This window comes from Pan paniscus, chromosome 5 (genome assembly GCF_029289425.2).
Source record: "Pan paniscus chromosome 5, NHGRI_mPanPan1-v2.0_pri, whole genome shotgun sequence".
Classification (NCBI taxonomy): domain Eukaryota; kingdom Metazoa; phylum Chordata; class Mammalia; order Primates; family Hominidae; genus Pan; species Pan paniscus.
The window spans coordinates 80,100,640-80,120,398 of NC_073254.2; the positions used below are offsets into that span (position 1 = coordinate 80,100,640).

General features: G+C 40.6%; 2 protein-coding genes across 2 annotated transcripts in view; one reads left to right on the forward strand and one right to left on the reverse strand.

Annotated features, from left to right (window-relative positions):
- LOC100974207 (eyes shut homolog) overlaps positions 1 to 19,759 on the reverse strand; it is a 1,877,183-nt gene that overhangs the window by 1,520,651 nt on the left and 336,773 nt on the right. The window lies entirely within an intron of this gene.
- Positions 8,179 to 18,651, forward strand: LOC129397981 (zinc finger CCCH domain-containing protein 11C-like). Its single transcript, XM_055113721.2, has one exon. It carries the CDS (start codon positions 14,010 to 14,012, stop codon positions 16,239 to 16,241), a length of 2,232 nt encoding a protein of 743 aa, XP_054969696.2. The 5' UTR covers positions 8,179 to 14,009; the 3' UTR covers positions 16,242 to 18,651.

Sequence of the window (19,759 nt, forward strand, 5' to 3'; positions counted from 1 at the left end):
CAAATGTTTCAGATTGAAGTGGGTACCCAGACATAGCTCAACATTGCACAAACAGGTGCCAAGGGGAATCTGTTTCCTTTTCTATCTAACTCCAACTCCTTTGAATTTTTTTGACAGGTACTTAGAAAAACTGGGATTGACAAAGTGATACAGTTTGAGTTATATGTTGCCATAGAAAGAGGCAAGTTGGCAAATATTTTGGTAAATCATTTCAAGATAGCTTTGAGGAGGTCCTCAAAGCTTAGTATTATACATAGAGCAAGAGGATTATATGAAGTATGAAGAGAAAATTTCTTCTGATTTTCTAAGGAAGATATTGTTTAAGATCCAAGACTAGAAAACCAGTTGAATAATGTAATAGTAGTGCTTGGGCGAATCAAACCTTTTGGTGTGTTAAGTTTAAATTCTCAGGAGGATCGGGAAATCCATGGAACCAGATGGCTCCTAATTGTTTACAAGGAGAAAAAAGTCATGCAGAGGTTGAGAATTGCATGGTATTAAAACCTATAGGGTTAAAAAAATTAGAAAAAAACTAGTGTGGAGTTTGGAGTATTTCAACTGGTAATCAAATACAGAATGTTATGAGATAGCTGATGAGATATTATTTCGCTAGATTTCCTCAAATAAATAAAGGCTGTTGATGGTTCCATCAAGACGGTTTTGCGTGTAGGGAAATAATTAGCATGTGTTTTATTTCCGTGAACATATGTTCGTAATTGCACCCATACACTTCCTTAGAAGGGGAAAGTTTGCAGGCCTCTGAAATGACCATTGTACTTCCATAGCAGAATTCAAAACCAACACTATAGAAAGCATCTATAGCTGCCTTAAAGAAAAAAATTGGTGAATCAGCCAAGGGTGACGGGAAACATGGGGCCTGGTAGACTTGTCATATCTTGTTACAAATGTTCTCAAAAAAGCATTATTCATGTGCCTCTGGTTCCTACGACTAGATATCAGATATCACCAAGTCTCTGTCACTGAGGAGCTTATAGCTTAAAAGGGGGACTTTTAAATAAGTAAGCACACTAGTAGACATTAATCAGCTCACCAACCCCAAAATATTGGAGCATTAGGAAGAACTGAATTCGAATCTTTGCTCTGGTACTTAAAGTGTGATTATGGGAATGTGTTTTAATTTTAATGAACATCAGTTCCCATCTCAGTTAATAGCAACCAAGCTTCCCGGTAAAAATTCTATGGTTATCCTTTATGTATCTTTCCCCTTGCCTCTTACTGCCAATTTAGCAGCACGTCCAATTGATCCTACTTTCAAACAGACGTGACTACTTCTCTCCCTTTCACAGTGACATCCAAGGCCTCAACATCTATTGCCTAGACAATTGGCCTCCAGTCTACTTCTACTTTTGTCTTCCTCCCCTTGATCCCTGTTCAATTTTTCTTGGTTGAATAGCCATATTGATCCTTTCAGGATGCATTGGATCACAATACTATCTTGCTCTAACCCCTTCAGGTCCCTCCCATTGCACTGGACTATACAAACTCTTGGCTGGGCATGGTGGCTCATGCCTGTGATCCCAGCACTTTGAGAGGCCAAGGTAGACAGATCACTTGAGGTCAGGAGTTTGAGACCAGGCTGGCCAACATGGTGAAACCTCAACTCTACTAAAAATATAAAAATTAGTCAGGCAAGGTGGCATGTGCCTGTAATCCCAGCTACTCGGGAGGCTGAGGCAGGAGAATTGCTTGAACCCAGGAGGCAGAGGTTGCAGTGAGCCGAGATCATGACACTGCACTCCAGCCTGGGTGATGGAGTGAGACTCTGTGTAAATCTATCTATCTATCTATCTATCTATCTATCTATCTATCTATCTATCTATCTATCTATAGATATATCTGGGATTAGTGGTGACCAGCTTCCAAGATGACCCTCAATGATCCTGCCTGCCTCCGAGTACCCACACTCTTGTGAAGTTCCCTCCCTCACACACTATGCCAGGTTTAGTCTGTTTGACTAACCCTGGTTAGTCAAAAACAAAAACAAGGAAATAAAAAAACCCAAACTCTTCAGTATGCCCTTCAAGGCTCCACGTGACCTTGCCGTGTCTACCTCTTCTGCCTCATCTGAACCTTAGCTCTTTCCACACCCTTCTCATTCTGCTACAGTCATCTAGTTCTTACTGTTCTATGAGCAGCTCATTTGCTAAGCTCATTTCTTCTCCAAGGAGTGGCTCCATTTCTCGAGCGATTCCCATTTCCACTGGCTGGTTTATCATTATCATATAAGCTCCATGTCTAACTCAAGTGTTACCGCTTCAAATGGGTTTTCACCATCCTAGCTAAAATAGCAGCCACTGTCTCTCTTGCTCTGTTTTATATCTTCATGGCAATATTGCCAACTGAAATTTTATTGTTATTATTTTAAAATATTATTTATTTCTTACTAGAAGGTTAGTTCTGTAATGACCAACTTTTCCTGTCGTGTTCACTATTGTTTTCCAAGCGCATAATCGATACCCATTAAATATCTGTCAAATGAATACATAATTTTTAATGGGGATGATAAATAAAATATTATTTTTTGAGGAGGGAATAAAAGAACATACGTATATCTATAAATACTACGCTTGATCTTCGCCAAAAGGCCGAGAAGCGATACGTATATCTATAAATACTTAAAAAGTATGAAGTACTACAATATTAATATTCATAGATATATAACTAAAAGGGTTGGATGGTAAACAAAGTACTTGGACATGTTTCTGGTAAGTTTCTCTATGAGCTGGGACATAAGTTTTACATTTAATCCTATTTTCTATGTCAAAGGAGGATAAGTGAGTTTTACCCATTGAACAAATAGACCCATTACTCATATTTCACAATTAGCTGCTTTATGCATATTTGACCAATGTTGCACTTTAAGCAATTACAGATAACACTTAGTCCTGGACTTACAGATGGTTTGACTTATGGATGGGGAACGCAGTAGAATATTGTGTTCCCAATAATGCTGCCTATTTACAAAAGCAGCGTTTCCATCCTTTTCATTAGTTAAAAGTGAATAGTTTTTACTAATTAAATTAATATTTAATATTTAATTTGTGTCAATTAAATATGCACGAATTCTGCACAACCCTCAGCCCCCTTTTGCAGATTCTGATATGACAGTTGAGTATTATTATATGAGTAATGATAACTGTCAGGGCCAATGTTGGAAGCAACCATGTGACCTACTAATACAATATTTATCCTCTGTCCCTTTGATTTTCTGTTTAGTAGGCTCTCCAAATTATCACTCATTATGTATCCCAAAGCAGAAATCAGTGTAGGTAGCATTACTAAACTTAGCGAATAAAAATATGGGATGCCAAGTTAAATGTGAATTTCAGAAAAACGAGTGCTTTTCTGGTATAAGTATGTCCTATGCATAAGTATGTAGGGGTACAGTTTTGCTAAAAATTATTTATTGTATATTTGAAATTTATATTTAGCTGGATATCATGTATTTTATCTGGTAAACATATATATAGGATATAGCCAGTGACATAATTCCTGATGCCATCACTGGTCCTTTGGCTCAGACCACAGTATTTCTAATATCAGCGGAGCACAGCTAGATTGTTCAACTGTTGCATCTGTTAAGGTGGTTAGAAGATGGTATTTCATGGAACAAGAATATTTACTATGCCTTCCTTTATCTAAGTGCCTTTAATATGTTTCCTTTTATTTGAATACCTTTGAGTGAGAAATAGACATAAAGGAGAGTTTTCCTATGATGCCTGACTAACTCTGAATACTTCCTGGCACTTGTAAGATAAACTTGGTCATGATAAATTAAGTGATCAGTTATTGCTCCCAAGGTTTCTGTCATCTGGGTTTAGGGTCAGAGGTGGATTTTCTGTGAAGTTAGGAAAACTATAGCTTTAGGGCCGTCACTCGCATAGGTCACTTCCATGGCCCCGTGCCTAATTTTGCATTCTTTTTCTTAAATACAAAACAAAGAGACCTCCCACACTCTATAAGTGCCATGAAAACCTGCATTCTACCCCCTCATCCCCCACCCATGTCTAGGGATAAACAGTCTAGCATGCTAGCTCTAGATAATTGCTGCTTTGGATAATTTCCAGATAAAATGCCCAAATTGACAAGACAAATGTTTTACATGTAAACAAGTTGCACTTACTTATCTTAGGCCCCCAACAACCTGATTCATTTCAGCTATTGGCTTTTTCTTTTCTCTATGGTCACAGTTATCACAGTATGCTCTCAGGAACATGGGGGCAGAGCTTCAACGTTAAACAGGTCTTTCTGTTTTCCTTTCCACTGGGAGATACCTAGTTCAATGTTCCTGTAACCAGTTGGAATATATGCCAATCTCAAAGTTAAATTCTGGCTCTTTAGGAGGGAGCTTTCATCTGAAGACCTGGGATCTTCAGATTATCACTGCGTTGTCACTTCCCCTAATTTAACAGCTGCTTGTTTTGCTTTACTCCAGTCCTCAACCCCCAGATGAGGTAGTAGAGATTCCCTACTGTTTCGTGGAACACCAGCAACATGGACACAAAGGCAAACTCCAGCTTTCCTCACACCTCTTAAAGAGCATCTTGAACCCTACAAGTCTAGATGGCCCTGGCCTATTCCCTGGGGGATATTTTTTCCCCATAGGTAGGGCTGGTGAGATATTATGTTGGAGTCACCCGGGGCCTATTCTTGTACCTCTTCTGTCTTTCTTCACTTGGTACTTTCATTCACTTGGTAATCCCATCTTTTGTCATGGCTCTAAAAACCATCCAAATGTTGACAGCTCCCTAGTTTATATCTGGGAAATTATAGGAGGGTTTAGAGTAAAGAAGTGACCCCATACATGCGTGATTAACACATGCTTAAAGGATCAGCCCCGAATTCTCCCTTGACTCAAAACTTATTCAACTGTCTATCTGGGTGTCCTTTAGGCATCTCAGACATACTGTGATCACAGCTGAGCTCCTGATCTTGCCTCCAGACATGGTCTTTCTGCAGTTTTCCGTATCTCGATAAATGACAACTTCATCTTCCCAGTGTTTCAGGCCAAAAATCTTGGAGTCATTTCTGACTCCTCTGTTATTCTCACGTTAGCTGTTCAAACTATCTAAATAACAGTCTACCTACTAAATACCCTTTGTCTCTACCTTCAGAGTATATCCAGAATCTGATCCCTTCTCAGTATCTTCACAGCAAACACCTGGCCCAGGCCACCTCATCTCCTACGTGGCCTTGTAATTGCCTCCTAACTGGTCTCCCTGCTTCTGTTTTCAGCCAGCTTTAGTCTGTACTCAATGTAGCAGTCAAAGCAGTCTTTTCAATACATAAGTCAGAGCATGTTAGTTATCCTCTGCTCAAAAGCCTCCAAGAGCTTCCCACATTAATAGGAATAAAAGCCCAAGTCCTATAATGGCCTGCAAGGTGGTATCTGATCAGACCCTCTGCAATGACTATTGTCCTTGTCTTCTCAAATTTTATCCACCACCCACTCCCCTCCAGCCTTGCTGACCTTGCTGTTTTTCACAGAAGCCAAACATTTCCCCACTTAGTGCCTTTCCATTGGCTGTTCCATCTGCCTGGGTTGCTCTTCCTTCAGGTGTGTCTATCTGTGTGTGTGTGTGTATGTGCGTGTGTGTGTATACATGCTTACATGCTTCCTTACCTCCTTCAAGTACTTTCTCAAATGTTACCTTCTCAATGATCACCCCATTTAAAATCAAAACCCCCCCTCCACAATTGTTAATCCTTGTTTTGATTTTTCTCCATAGCATTCATTACTTCTAAGAGAGGTTTTTAAAAATTTTTTATTCTGTCTCTTCCAATTAAATATAAGCTCCATGAAATCGGGTTTTTATCTGTTTTCGTTCCTGCTCTATCATTCCTAGCACTCAGAATAGTGCCTGTCACAAGAAATGGAGGGCACTCAACATATATCCATTGAATGCATAAAACAGGATAAGAAAGTCTTAAACATTTGCTTAATGTGTCTTCATCAATCCTTAAAGGTTCAAAAGCACTCAACCCTCTTTCTCTTCTTTGGACTTCCCCTTATGGTGTGTGTGTGTGTGTGTGTGTGTGTGTGTGTGTGTGTGTGTGTGTGTTTTCCAGCTAAAACCTAATATCCTTGAGTTACACCATTAAGAGAGTTGCAGCTAGCTCTTCAGAAATCTTGTATCTACTGAACTCCAAGAACATCATTTATTCAGTACCCAAGGATGGGACATAGCCAATGATGATGATGGGAACATTTTCAGGAACTGTGCTCACTCACATAGATTTTTGTTCATGGAATAAGTTTCTGAAGGTCTGTTTATCAGGGTAAAACTTCAGTCCTGTATCAACTAACAATCCCATACAGAAGGGTCACTGTTTACATTTCTCCAAAGCCTGGTCAAAATAACTTTGACTAATTTGATTAAATTGATTGATAACTCAAAGTAAATCATATCACCAAAACACTTCTCATTCCAATGCTTGATAGTTATGGAATTTGCTGAGACCACCCACTGAATACCCGTTCAAATGAATGGAATCTCACAGAGCACACATAATCATCTCTGACTTTTGTAGCCGTAGGGATACATTAATACCTGTGCCTCATACTTAACTGAAAATCACCAGTTGTCTGCTGAGTAGTTTACTGCATGTCAAATCTGAGGTCCAGTGTAATAGACTGTTTTACTACTTCTATTCAGAATTTTCTAATTCATAGACATTCTAATTTTATTTGTCTTTTTCTCTCAAATACCATGATAGGGTGAAAGTTTGAGCTTTTGTATCTTAATGTTTATTGAACATTAAGATACATAGAGAATACTCTACTATACATAAATGCATACCACTCAATGAATTGTCCTTGGATGAACATTGCTGTAAAACTACTCAAGTTAAAAAATAATATTTCCAGTATCCAGAAGTCTTCTGATGTCTCCTCCCCATCACTACTCCCTTCTTCCTCCCCAATGTAACTGTTACGCTCATTCTAACACTGGAGTTCAGTTGTGTCTCTTTTCCAACTTTCTATAAATGAAATCATCTGTATAAATCTTGCATCTGGCTTCTTTTGCTCCATATTATGTTTGTGAAATTCATCTATATTATTGAATATAATAACTGTGGTTCATTCAGTATTACTGCTTCATAGTATTCCACTTTATGAATTTATCACAATATATTGTTTCTAGCTTTTCATTTTTATAAATCATGTTGCTCTGGGCATTCTTGGAAATATTTTTGGTTACCATGATCCCCTTTCTGTTGAATATACACTTTGGAGTGCAATATCTGTGTCATAGGTATGTACATGTTCAACTTTAGTAGATAATGTAAGCAGTTTTCCTAAATCATTGTCCCAATTTAACTCCCACCAGCAATATAAGAGACATCCTATTGCTACATATCCATGTCAGCAGTTAGGATTATCTCTCTTCTTTATTTTAGTTATTCTCCTTGGTAAATAGTAGTAGTATCTCATTGAGGTTTTAATTTGCATTTCTCTGACTACAAATAAGATTGAAAATATGCAGATATCCTTTTCCTGAAGTGTCCACTCAAGTATTTCCTTCTTTTCTCTATTGCATTATTTATCTAGTTATAGTTAATTTGTAAAAGTTTAAAAATTATTTATCTGGATGCAAGTCTTTTGTTAGTTATGTGTGTGGCAAATATCTTTCCTCACTCTGTGACTTGTTTTTGTAGTCTCTAAATGGTGTTTGTGTTGAAAAGAAGTTTTTAATTTTAACATCCAATGTATCCATCTTTTCTTATGAACAGTCATTTTTGGTCCCAATTTATCAAATCCTTACCTGTCCTAAAGTCTTGAAGGTATTATCTGCGTTATAGTCTTAGATTATCTTCTAATTGCTTTATTATTTTCTCTTTCACACTTTTCACAGTTACATCTACAATCACCCAGAATGGATTTTCATGTGTGGTGGGTGGTAAGGGTCGTTTCTTTTTTAAATCGTCAACTTTTTAAAAAAATTATTTTTATACTTTAAGTTCTGGGATGTATGTGTAGAACATACAGGTTTGTTACATAGGTATACAAGTGCCACGGTGGTTTGCTGCACCCATCAACCCATCATCCACATTAGGTATTTCTCCTGATGCTATCCCTCCCCTAGCCCCTCTCCCCCTGGCAGGCCCCAGTGTGTGATGTTCCCCTCCCTGTGTCATGTGTTCTCATTGTTCAACTCCCACTTATGAGTGAGAACGTGCAGTGTTTGGTTTTCCGTTCCTGTATTAGTCTGCTAAGAATGATGGTTTCCAGCTTCATCCACGTCCCTGCAAAGGACACGAACTCATCCTTCGTTGTGGCTGCATAGTATTCCAAGTTGCATATGTGCCACATTTTCTTTATCCAGTCTATCACCGATGGGCACTTGGGTTGGTTCCAAGTCTTTGCTATTGTGAACAGTGCTGCAATAAACATACATGTGCATGTGTCTTGAATTGACCCAGCATCATTTGTTGAAAAGACTATATTCTGTGTGGATTTCAATTTGAAAATTTTATAGAATAAATATTGTATCTATATTTATAACTATGATTTCTCTTTATGTTTGTAAGGCTTAGCAATTAGGATATGCTATCAATTTATCATTTTAAGGCTGATTTTGTCTTTTTTTAAATGTCAAAGTATTTATTTTACCTCAATTGTTGGAAGAACTCATTGGTTGGAGCAGCTAAACCTAGATCTTTGTGGAGAGATAATGGAAAAAATCTGTAATAGGTGTTTGATTTTCTACTTAAATCTATTCACTGATTACTAATTTGCTCAGTTTATTATCTGGAGTCAATTTTTAGTCATTTATATTTCTCCAGAAAATTATACATTTAAAGGCATGTTTTATTTTTACTAATATAAAGCTACATTTAATATTCTGTTAAATGTGTGAACAATTCTTGTGAATACTGTTTTTCATTTGTAGTTTTGGTATGATTTTTGTTTTCCTATTGTTACGGTCTGTATATTTTATAAAATGAATGTCTTTGATTCTGTTATCTATTGCTGTGAAACAAATTACTCCAACACTTAGTGGCTTAAAACAACAAACATTTAGTATCTCATGCAATTTCTGAGGCAAGGAAATCTAGGGGCAGCTTGGCTGGTTCAACATCTCTCACAAAGTCACAGTCAAGCTTTTCTTCCTGGGCTGCCATTGTCTCAAGGCTTGGCTGGGGCTGGAGAATCCACTGCTAAGCTCACTCACTTGGATACCGACAGAGCTCGATTCCTTGCTAGCTCTTGGCTGGAGGCTACATTTCCTTTCTTTCTTTCTTTGAGACAGAGTCTCCCTCTGTTGCCCAGGCTGGAGGGCAGTGGTGCGATCTCGGCTCACCGCAACCTCCTCCTCCGGGGTTCAAGCAATTCTCCTGCCTCAGCCTCCAGAGTAGCTGGGATGACAGGCGCCCGCCACCACGCCCAGCTAATTGTTTGTATTTTCAGTAGAGACGGGATTTCACCATGTTAGCCAGGATGGTCTTGATTTCCTGACCTCATGATCCGCCCACCTCGGCCTCCCAAAGTGCTGGGATTACATGCGTGAGCCACCGCGCCCGGCTGGAGGCTCCATTTTTTTTTTTTTTTTTACCGTGCAGCCCTCTCCATAGAACTGTTCACAATATGGCAACTTGCTTTTCACTCCTTTCCCCTTCTCACTCCTCTTTTCCAGCAATAGATCAGAGAGAGAGAGAGAGACAAAGACACAAAGAGACAGAGAGAACAAGAGAGCTCAACGTGGAAATTATACTCTTTCAAAGTCTAATCTCAGAAATGACTTACCATCACTTCCACATCTGCTATTGTTCAAACAGACTAACCCTGGTATAGTGCGTGTGGGAGGAGACTTCACAAGAGTGTGGGTACTCGGAGGCAGGCAGGGTCATTGAGGGTCATCTTGGAGGCTGGTCACCACTGATCCTGGTTATATACATATTTTATATATATATTATATATTTTTTATATATTATATGTATTACATATATTTTGTATATATAATTTATATGTAATATAATATATATAAAATATATATAATTTATATATATAATATATATGTATTTTTTAAGACAGAGTCTCATTCCATCACCCAGGCTGGAGTGCAGGGGCACGATCTCGGCTCATTGCAGCCTCCGCCTCCTGGGTTCAAGCGATTCTCCTTCCTTAGCCACTGAAGTAGCTGGGACAACAGGCATGTGCCACCATGCCTGGCTATTTTTTGAATCTTTAGTAGAGATGGGGTTTCACCATGTTGGCCAGGCTGGTCTCAAACTCCTGAGCTCAAGGGATCCACCCGCCTTGGCCTGCGAAACTGCTGGGATTACCGTCGTGAGCCACTGCGCCCAGCCTGGTAATAGTTTTGTTGTGAATTCTATTTTTTTCTGATATTAATATTATTTTCTACTTTTGATTTGTGTATTTACATATATATATGTTTACATGATTTTTATCTTTATATTTTTAAACTTTTAAAATGTCACTATTTGGCTGGGTGTGGTGTCTCAGGCCTGTAATCCCAGCACTTTGAGAGGCCAAGGCAGGTGGATCACTTGAGGTCAGGAGTTCGAGACCAAACTGGCCAACATGGCAAAACCCCGTCTCTACTAAAAATGCAAAAAAACAAAGACAAAAAAAAACAAAAAAAAACAAAAAAACAATTAGGGCATCGTGGCACATGCCTGTAATCCCAGCTACTTGGGAGGCGGAGGCAGGAGAATCTCTTTAACCCAGGAAGCGGAGGTTGTGGTGAGCCAAGATCACATCACCACACTCCAGCCTGGGCAACAGAGTGAGTCTCCATCTCAAAATATATATATATATATATTTTTTTTAAATTAAAATGCCACTCTATTTTAGCAAATCATGGGTTTTGTTCATTGAATCTGAAAGTCTTCAGTTTTCCATAGAAGAACCGAAAACATTTAAATGTACTGTCCTGATACTTGGCCTTACTTCTTATTCCTCTTATTTTCAAAAACATTGTTGAATTATATTTGTGTCTTTATTAAGATGATGTCCAAACAGGAGTTTAAAATTTCTTCTGTATAATCATGGAACATTCTCTGAACTGGCACATTGTAGACACTCAATAAGTATTTGTTGAATCAGTGATACAGATAGATGGATGGTTGGTTGAAAGAGGAATGATGCCGCTTTGCTAGGGGAGGTGAGTGTAGGACTCCCTCCCTCAAAGTAGTCTGTTAAACAGGGAAGTGGCTGCTTGGTTATCTCAACAAGTATTCACTCCATATTTTGAGCTAGACATAATCATTGAAAGAGAGCTAGAATGCCTTCCTATTGACTTCCTGGTCTGCTGGGAATTTTTGCTTCCTTCTCCCCCAGCCATCCAATTTTTCAAGAAAAATTTTCTGTTTGCCAGCTTATTTCCCCAACTCCCCTACTCTTTTGCCTTTCCTACCCTCTAAAGAGAGTCTAGGTCTCACAGGTGATCTTTTGTAGCTCTGTGATGCCTAATAATAGAACGGAAAAGGAGATGGGGAAGAACTGACAGAAAGACTAAAGAAAGGAATTAACTAGCGAGTGTAAATGGAGCTGCCTAAGGATGCAATGCAGGGGAAAAAAAAAAAAAAAATAACACACACAAAAAATGGATGGGGACTACATGCTGAAGGGACTCAAGTCAAGAGGGAGAATTTGGGCTGCGAGTCAGCCAATGAGAGATTCCAAAAGGAATAGAAAGTGCTGAGAAGACAAAAGCACATGTAGCCTGATAAGGGCATGGTGACCAGGAGCTCAGGTCCCTCAGAAATGAGTGTCTAGTTCATGCCATCAGGTAAGCTACTAAGACTAGCAGAGCTGCAGCCTGATATAGGAGGAATCCAGATGGATAATGGAGGAAGGAGATGATGAGTATCAGTTGCAGCCCTGGGACTGGTGCAGAAGCAGGGGTGGAGTTCCTCCTATTAACTTCCCCTATTGTAGATTTCACTGGGAAGAGATGCCTCTTGGTACAGTGGAGGAACTGCTCCTTGAATGTATTCAAGTGGCACATTTGGCTCCTTGAAGTGGATCCAAGTGGCACATGGGATAGATGGTGGTAGAAACAGAGATGTGCATCTCAGAAGGACATGTTGTCCTTCTGCCAGTTATAGTTCTGCCAGTAGATAGCCTCTAGGGCTCAGCCCCTTCAGGGATTCTTTTAGCTGCAGAGGTGCAGCTTAAACAGGTGGCCTTAAGGTGGCCCTTAACAAGTGGCCTTAAACAGGTGGCCTGAAAAAGGTGGCCTTAGCTAAGGCCACCACCCCCATCCCCTCAAAGGTTGGCATGCAGTGACTGATGGAGGGCCATGTTCACCCTAAGTGAGGCAACTCCAGCAGGCACCTACAGCTTCCTGTGGAGTTGGCTAAGGCAATCAGGTCTGCATCACAACCTGACTTCTCCCTCTGCTCAATTGTTTTCCCCTTCTTTTCACAGCTGTTGGTCCCAAGGGATACCCTAGAGATACACTAAATGCTAAACATTGTTTCAGGTCTGCTGTTGGACAACTTAACCCATGGCAGTGCTCTGTAAGACTACGGAGATTTTGTGGGATTAAAACTAGTAGAGAGTATGAAAGCCTTTTTTTTTTTTTTTTTTTTTTTTGGCAGATGCAGTATTCTGAGAAATGGATTAACATGATTTAAAATGGTGGCCAAGAAATATGATTCTTCTTGTTTCATTGGATGGCCTGGAAGTGTAAGACGGTAAAATATAAAACAGACTGGGAATTTGTTTCAGGAGTCTAAGAGTAAATCCACAGGCTAAAAGAGGGTTGCAGTTGGAGGGAAAAAATGTACTTGCTATTTTTCAAAAAAGAGTTGGAAAGATTTGGTGTCAACCTGGCATCGCGTCATAGAGGAACTACGTCTTCCAGAACCCTCGCGCCCTGCGTCGTGCTGGCACTTTTACCGGCCGGGCCTTAGAGCGGAGCCTGTAGCCGGGCGCCATCTTTGACGCTGGCAGTCTTGGTTTTCTGCTAGTGCTGCTGCTGCTCGGAGGACGACGGACGGCAGCGGCCAAGCAAGAAGAAAGACGTAGCAGCAAGCGGGAGTCGGGGATAGTGTCATCGGTTCGGGTCCCACGACTTTGGAGCTTGTCTCAAACTCCACATACAGAAAGCCACCGACCTTATTCTGGTATCCTACACCCATTCCCCACCCTCATTACACTCCCACCCCTGGCCCTCAGCGTGGGAGTCAAGAGCAACAGGGACACTTCCGTACTCCTTGTAGGATTGGTGAAACCGTAATGAAGAACACCCCTAAACTCCCATAATCGGTGCGGATTCCTGTGGGGAAGGCCTATAGTGTTGACATCTTCCAGGCCTTGATTCTGGACCTTGAGAAGGAGGCTGTGGAACTAGAGATAGCGATGCTTTTTAGGATTTGGGGATATTCCCTGCCCAAAAAATTCCTGGAAAATTGACTAGTATTAAGTGTGAAGAAATCTTGAAGACCAGAAATTGGATCTTACTGAAAAACTGATGTTTTTTTTGTTTTTCAGATTATATTGTTCAGCTATGGAAGATGGATTTTTTTTCATGATCCTTTGACTCTCAAGTTCATCTTTAAATGAACTCTTTTTTTTGTTTTTTTTCTTTGTTTGTTTTGTTTTGTTTTTGAGGAGATAACTAACCCTAGCTGTCTCCAGTCTGACAAAGGTTATTTGAATGGACTTAATCTCCCAGTAGTTGGGAGATGTTTTAAAAACACATGCTGTGTTTGAATTGTGGCTGAGAGGTTTTCTTGGCAATGTGAGGAGGAAAATTTTTTCTGCCTCATTATTATTAATTCATGGATTGAGTGTTGGTTCGACCTACAGGCGTAATAGATTGGAACTCAGTGAAGACACAGACGTTCCTGTTGAGAGCAACCAGCTAATGATTACAGTTTAAAGACAATTTCTGTGATCAAGTTGTCATTTGGAAGATTAAACCCATTTCACGAGGACTTGGAGCCTTGTCCTTGCTTTGAGGAAGCAGTGGCTTGTTTCAAGAAGCCACTTCTGATCTAAGAATCTACCCAGCATGCCTAATCAAGGAGAAGACTGCTATTTTTTTTTCTATTCTACATGTACCAAAGGTGACAGCTGCCCATTCCGTCACTGTGAAGCTGCACTAGGAAATGAAACTGTTTGCACATTATGGCGAGAAGGGCGCTGTTTTCGACGGGTGTGCAGGTTTCGGCACATGGAGATTGATAAAAAACGCAGTGAAGTTCCTTGTTATTGGGAAACTCAGCCAACAGGATGTCAAAAATTAAACTGCGCTTTCCATCACAATAGAGGACGATATGTTGATGGCCTTTTCCTACCTCCGAGCACAACTGTGCCTGAGTCACCAGAAGAGGAAGTGAAGGCTAGCCAACTTTCAGTTCAGCAGAACAAATTGTCTGTCCAGTCCAATCCTTCCCCTCAGCTGCGGAGCGTTATGAAAGTAGAAAGTTCCGAAAATGTTCCTAGCCCCAAGCATCCACCAGTTGTAATTAATGCTGCAGATGATGATGAAGATGATGATGATCAGTTTCCTGATGAAACCAAAACACCTACCCTGCAACCAACTCCTGAAGTTCACAATGGATTACGAGTGACTTCTGTCCGGAGACCTGCAGTCAATATAAAGCAAGGTGAATGTTTGCATTTTGGAATAAAAACTCTTGAGGAAATTAAGTCAGAGAAAATGAAGGAAAAATCTAAGAAGCAAGGTGAGGGTTCTTCAGGAGTTTCCAGTCTTTTGCTCCACCCTGAGCCTGTTCCAGGTCCTGAAAAAGAAAATGTCAGGACTGTGGTGAAGACAGTAACTCTCTCCACCAAACAAGGAGAAGAACCCTTGGTTAGATTGGGTCTTACTGAGAGACTGGGGAAACGAAAATTTTCGGCAGGCGCTGACAGTGATCCTCCATTAAAGCGTAGCCTGGCACAGAGGCTAGGGAAGAAAGTTGAAGCTCCGGAAACTAACACTGACGAAACACCAAAGACAGCTCAAGTTTCCAAGTCTCTTAAGGAGCGATTAGGCATGTCAGCTGATCCAAATAATGAGGACGCAACAGATAAAGTTAATAAAGTTGGTGAGATCCATGTGAAGACATTAGAAGAAATGCTTCTTGAAAGAGCCAGTCAGAAACATGGGGAATCGCAAACTAAACTCAAGACAGAAGGACCTTCAAAAACTGATGATTCTACTTCAGGAGCAAGAAGCTCCTCCACTCTCCGTATCAAAACCTTCTCTGAGGTCCTGGCTGAAGAAGAACATAGGCAGCAGGAAGCAGAGAGACAAAAAAGCAAAAAGGATACAACTTGCATGAAGCTAAAGACTGATAGTGAAATTAAAAAAACAGTAGTTTTGCCACCCATTGTTGCCAGCAAAGGACAATCAGAGGAGCCTGCAGGTAAAACAAAGTCCATGCAGGAGGTGCACATGAAGACGCTGGAAGAAATTAAACTGGAGAAGGCACTGAGGGTGCAGCAGAGCTCTGAGAGCAGCACCAGCTCCCCGTCTCAACATGAGGCCACTCCGGGGGCAAGGTTGCTGCTGCGAGTCACCCAAAGAACATGGAGGAAAGAAGAGAAGATACTTCAGGAAGGAAATGAAGTTGATTTTCAGAGCCGTATTAGAATGGAAGCTACAGAGGCTTCAGTTGAGACCACAGGAGTTGACATCAGTAAAATTCAAGTCAAGAGATGTGCGACCATGAGAGAGATGCGCATGCGGAAACAGCAGGAGAGGGAAAAATCAGTCTCGACACCTCTTCAGGGAGATGTAGCCTCTTGCAATACCCGAGTGGCAGAGAAACCAGTGCTCACTGCTGTGCCAGGAATCACATGGCACCTGACCAAGCAGCTTCCCACAAAGTCATCCCAGAAGGTGGAGGTAGAAACCTCAGGGATTGCAGACTCATTCTTGAATGTGAAATGGGCAGCACAGACCTTGGAAAAAAGGGGTGAAGCTAAACCCAAAGTGAACGTGAAGCAATCTGTGGTTAAAGTTGTGTCATCCCCCAAATTGGCCCCAAAACGTAAGGCAGTGGAGATGCACCTTGCTGTCACTGCCGCTGTGAAGCCACTCAGCTCCAGCAGCGTCCTACAGGAACCCCCAGCCAAAAAGGCAGCTGTGGATGCTGTTGTCCTGCTTGTCTCTGAGGACAAATCAGTCACTGTGCCTGAAGCAGAAAATCCTAGAGACAGTCTTTTCTTCTTTTTCTTTTTCTTTTTCTTTTTTTTTTCTTTCTTTCTTTTTTTTTTAATATACTGTAAGTTTTAGGGTACACGTGCACATTGTGCAGGTTAGTTACATCTGTATACATGTGCCATGCTGGTGCGCTGCACCCACTAACTCGTCATCTAGCAGTAGGTATATCTCCCAGTGCTATCCCTCCCCCCTCCCCCCACCCCACCACAGTCCCCAGAGTGTGATATTCCCCTTCCTGTGTCCATGTGATCTCATTGCTCAATTCCCACCTATGAGTGAGAATATGCGGTGTTTGGTTAGAGACAGTCTTGTGCTGCCTCCAACCCAGTCCTCTTCAGATTCCTCACCCCCGGAGGCGTCTGGCCCTTCCTCACCCCAAATGAGCATGAAAACTCGCCGACTCAGCTCTGCCTCAACAGGAAAGCCCCCACTCTCTGTGGAGGATGATTTTGAGAAACTAACGTGGGAGATTTCAGGAGGCAAATGGGAAGCTGAGGTTGACCTGGATCCTGGGAAAGATGAAGATGACCTTCCGCTTGAGCTATGAGAAATGATTGATAGCTGAAGGTGGTAGTGAGGACACTTTAAAAAAAAAAAAAACCGCCAAAAAACTGGACTTAGTTTCATCTATTGTAACATTTACCTGAGACGATCATTTCTTTAGTCTAGAATTTGCCCCAAATCAGAAGTATACCTCTGAATTATCTGTATGTGTCCTGGATTCCTTGGGGTCAGATTTTTAAAGTTACTTTATAACCATTTTGTCCATTTGATGCCATTGTTTATCATCTTTTGAGAAAAAAGTTCTGTCATACCCTTCTCTCCACAAAAAAGAGACTGAGAGGGAGATCAAGTGAAAGGGTGTAAGCAAACTTAATGACTCCTTGAGGTGTTTGTCAGTTTTGGCTTTTTTCTCCTTTGTTGTATTCTTTATGTATTGTCTTGATGTACTTAATATTACCTGAGTTTGAAATGGATGAAGACAGCTGCTACCATTAAGGACCAAATTTTATGCTACCACTAAACAAAAATACCCACTCAGTCTGCGTTAAATTGTATGTCTTTGTAAAGGTATTTAGAGATTCAACTAAGCTTTAAAGAGGGCTGAGCAGCTCAGGAAGCCTGTAATGTGGGCATAACTCTTTGGACCTGATCTTGATGCTTCTGCTGCTCTGTTGGCCTCTGAAGAGCAATATCTAATTTATTATTACTGTAATTTTTTAAAAGGCTTTAAAGTGCCTCAGGGGTCCCCTGAAACTAATTTTCTATTTCTGGGATTCCCTGGATTCATTATATGAGATGGTGACATGATTAGAGGAATTCTTTTTTCGTATGAAAATTGTCCCTTTTCTTCTTCAGTACTTGCCTCCTTGCTGGCATTGAATTAACACAGGGACAAAATTTGGTTAATTTTTTATTTCTAATTCTCCCAACAAACCCCTGTTGCCCAGTATTTATGTGGTGGCCTTTAACCACCTGAGGGAAAAAATGAGCTTATTCAAGCTGCCAATATTTATCTATGGGCTGTAGCAGTACACCGAATTGTACTGTGCCAGGGATATTGAGATGCTCTGGGGGTGTATTGTATACCTGCCAGTTTTCTTCATTTCTGAATTGAGTTTTCTTTTCTTGATGTTGGTTTCCTTCATATCACCTCAAGGTTTAGATTTGTGAAGGAATAAGCATGACGGAAATAATAGTCTTGAAAGGAGATATGTTGTATATAATCAGAAGGAAGAGGAAGGAAGGATTTACCCATTTTGATATTTTGCTGTAGGTGGCCAGTTTTGTTTCTCATAGGGAAATCTGACCCACCTGTCATGTTGGCTCCTAAGGAACTGCTGTTGTAAGCGGCTCATCAAGAGTTGAACTTCACGTAGCCTTGTTGGGAATATGGAAAAGGAAGAAAGCCACAGGACTGCCCATTCAGTCTTGTTAAGATTGGGATGATTCTGCACAAGCAAAAATGACTTGAAATTTATGTATCGACACACCTCTAGCAATCCATCTTCAGCTGACTGAATGTTGTATGATAGCCCTTCTCCAAAGCAGGGGTAGAATGTTCAGGTTTCACCACGGATTTTCTACTTATTTCGCTTTTGGAATCAGCTTACAGATTCCAGGTCCCTTTTGTATATATTCTTTATTCTTTTGCTTTTTTAAAAAATAAACTTGTATTAGTCAATGTTTCGTGTTCCGCATTATTTGAACCATTTGCCCTTACAGAAAGAGAAATACTTGTTTGTGTTTTAAATACAACCGATGTAGGAAAAAAAAAAAAAGAAAGAAAGAAAGAAAGAAATTAGCCAGGCGTGGTGGTGGGTGCCTGTAGTCCCAGCTACTTGGGAGGCTGAGGCAGGAGAATGGCGTGAACCTGGGAGGCGGAGGTTGCAGTGAGCTGAGATCGTGCCACTGCACTCCAGCCTGGGCAGCAGAGCAAGAGTCCGTCTCAAAAAAAAAAAAAAAAAAAAAAAAAAAGAAAGTCTAGATTTTGTAGTCTTCCTCTGGAAAGCCGAATTTTGTTTTGCCGGGGAGTTCAGTTACTTACCATTCAACCTGATCCTTTTTAAGTGTATTTTTAAGTTTGGGAGTATGCGTCTAGAGTAAGTTTTTCTTTAGGGCTAATTTAATTATCCTTTTGAAGCACGCCTCTTCAGGAGGCTCGAGGAAATATTCAGGGTGGTCAGCAATGCCTCCATTCTGGCTGGCTGCAACTCAACCCCCAGCTCACAAATCCCAGTAGCTGTTTTTGCCTGGCCTCATAGAGTTTCATTTCATGCATATGTAGCCTAATATTCAATGAAGGACTCAGGATAGCTGCCTGTATAGATTTCTGGAGTTCTTTCTCTCTGTGCCTCACATTTCAGCTCTTTTAGCTCCTTTAACTCTGATCTCTGTCTATTAAATTCAGTAAGTTGGATCTGCCTTGTCATGGTTCCTCCTCTCTTACTGCAGTCTTGGAAGTGCCTACATCCAGAAAGCCATGTTGGTTATAGGGCTTACCTCATTTCTTTTCCTGTTCTGAAGACTCACACTTCTGTGCTGTGTCTGTTTTCTAACGTCTGAAAACAGCTGTCTCATGTATTTTGTCCAATTTCCTAGCCGTTTACGGCAGAGAGACAGATTTGGTACCAGTTATTCTATCACATTGAGAAGTGACAGTCCCTAAACTTGCTCTAAACATGTTTAGATTTAATGTGAACAACTAATGTTTCCATTTTCAGTTTCTCTTAGCAGTTTTCACGAGCTTCAATCCGTTAATTCTCAAATACATCCATAAATCACTTGGAATATCTTAATGCATTGTATGAAAGATAATTCCTCCTCTGTACCCATCAGCAGCACTCTTCCTTTAAATTGTGGGATATGTTTTTCTGAGACTGTGGCTTTAGCGTGTACGAGAACAATTCAGTTGTTATCCCCTCATTTTGGGGAGTAAAAATCATAAGAACGAGGAGCATTATAGTATCTCATCTTGTCCAACAAAAACCTAGGTAACTTTGGAAGTTTTCTTCTCTCTCCCCCACTCTCCCACTTCTATGTGTGTATAAGTGTGTTTATTGAATAAAGAGCCTTTTATTTTTATTTAT

What these genes read in the sequence shown, in the direction of transcription:
- LOC129397981 (XM_055113721.2), top strand. Translation starts at nt 14,010, where the DNA reads ATGCCTAATCAAGGAGAAGACTGCTATTTTTTTTTCTATTCTACATGT.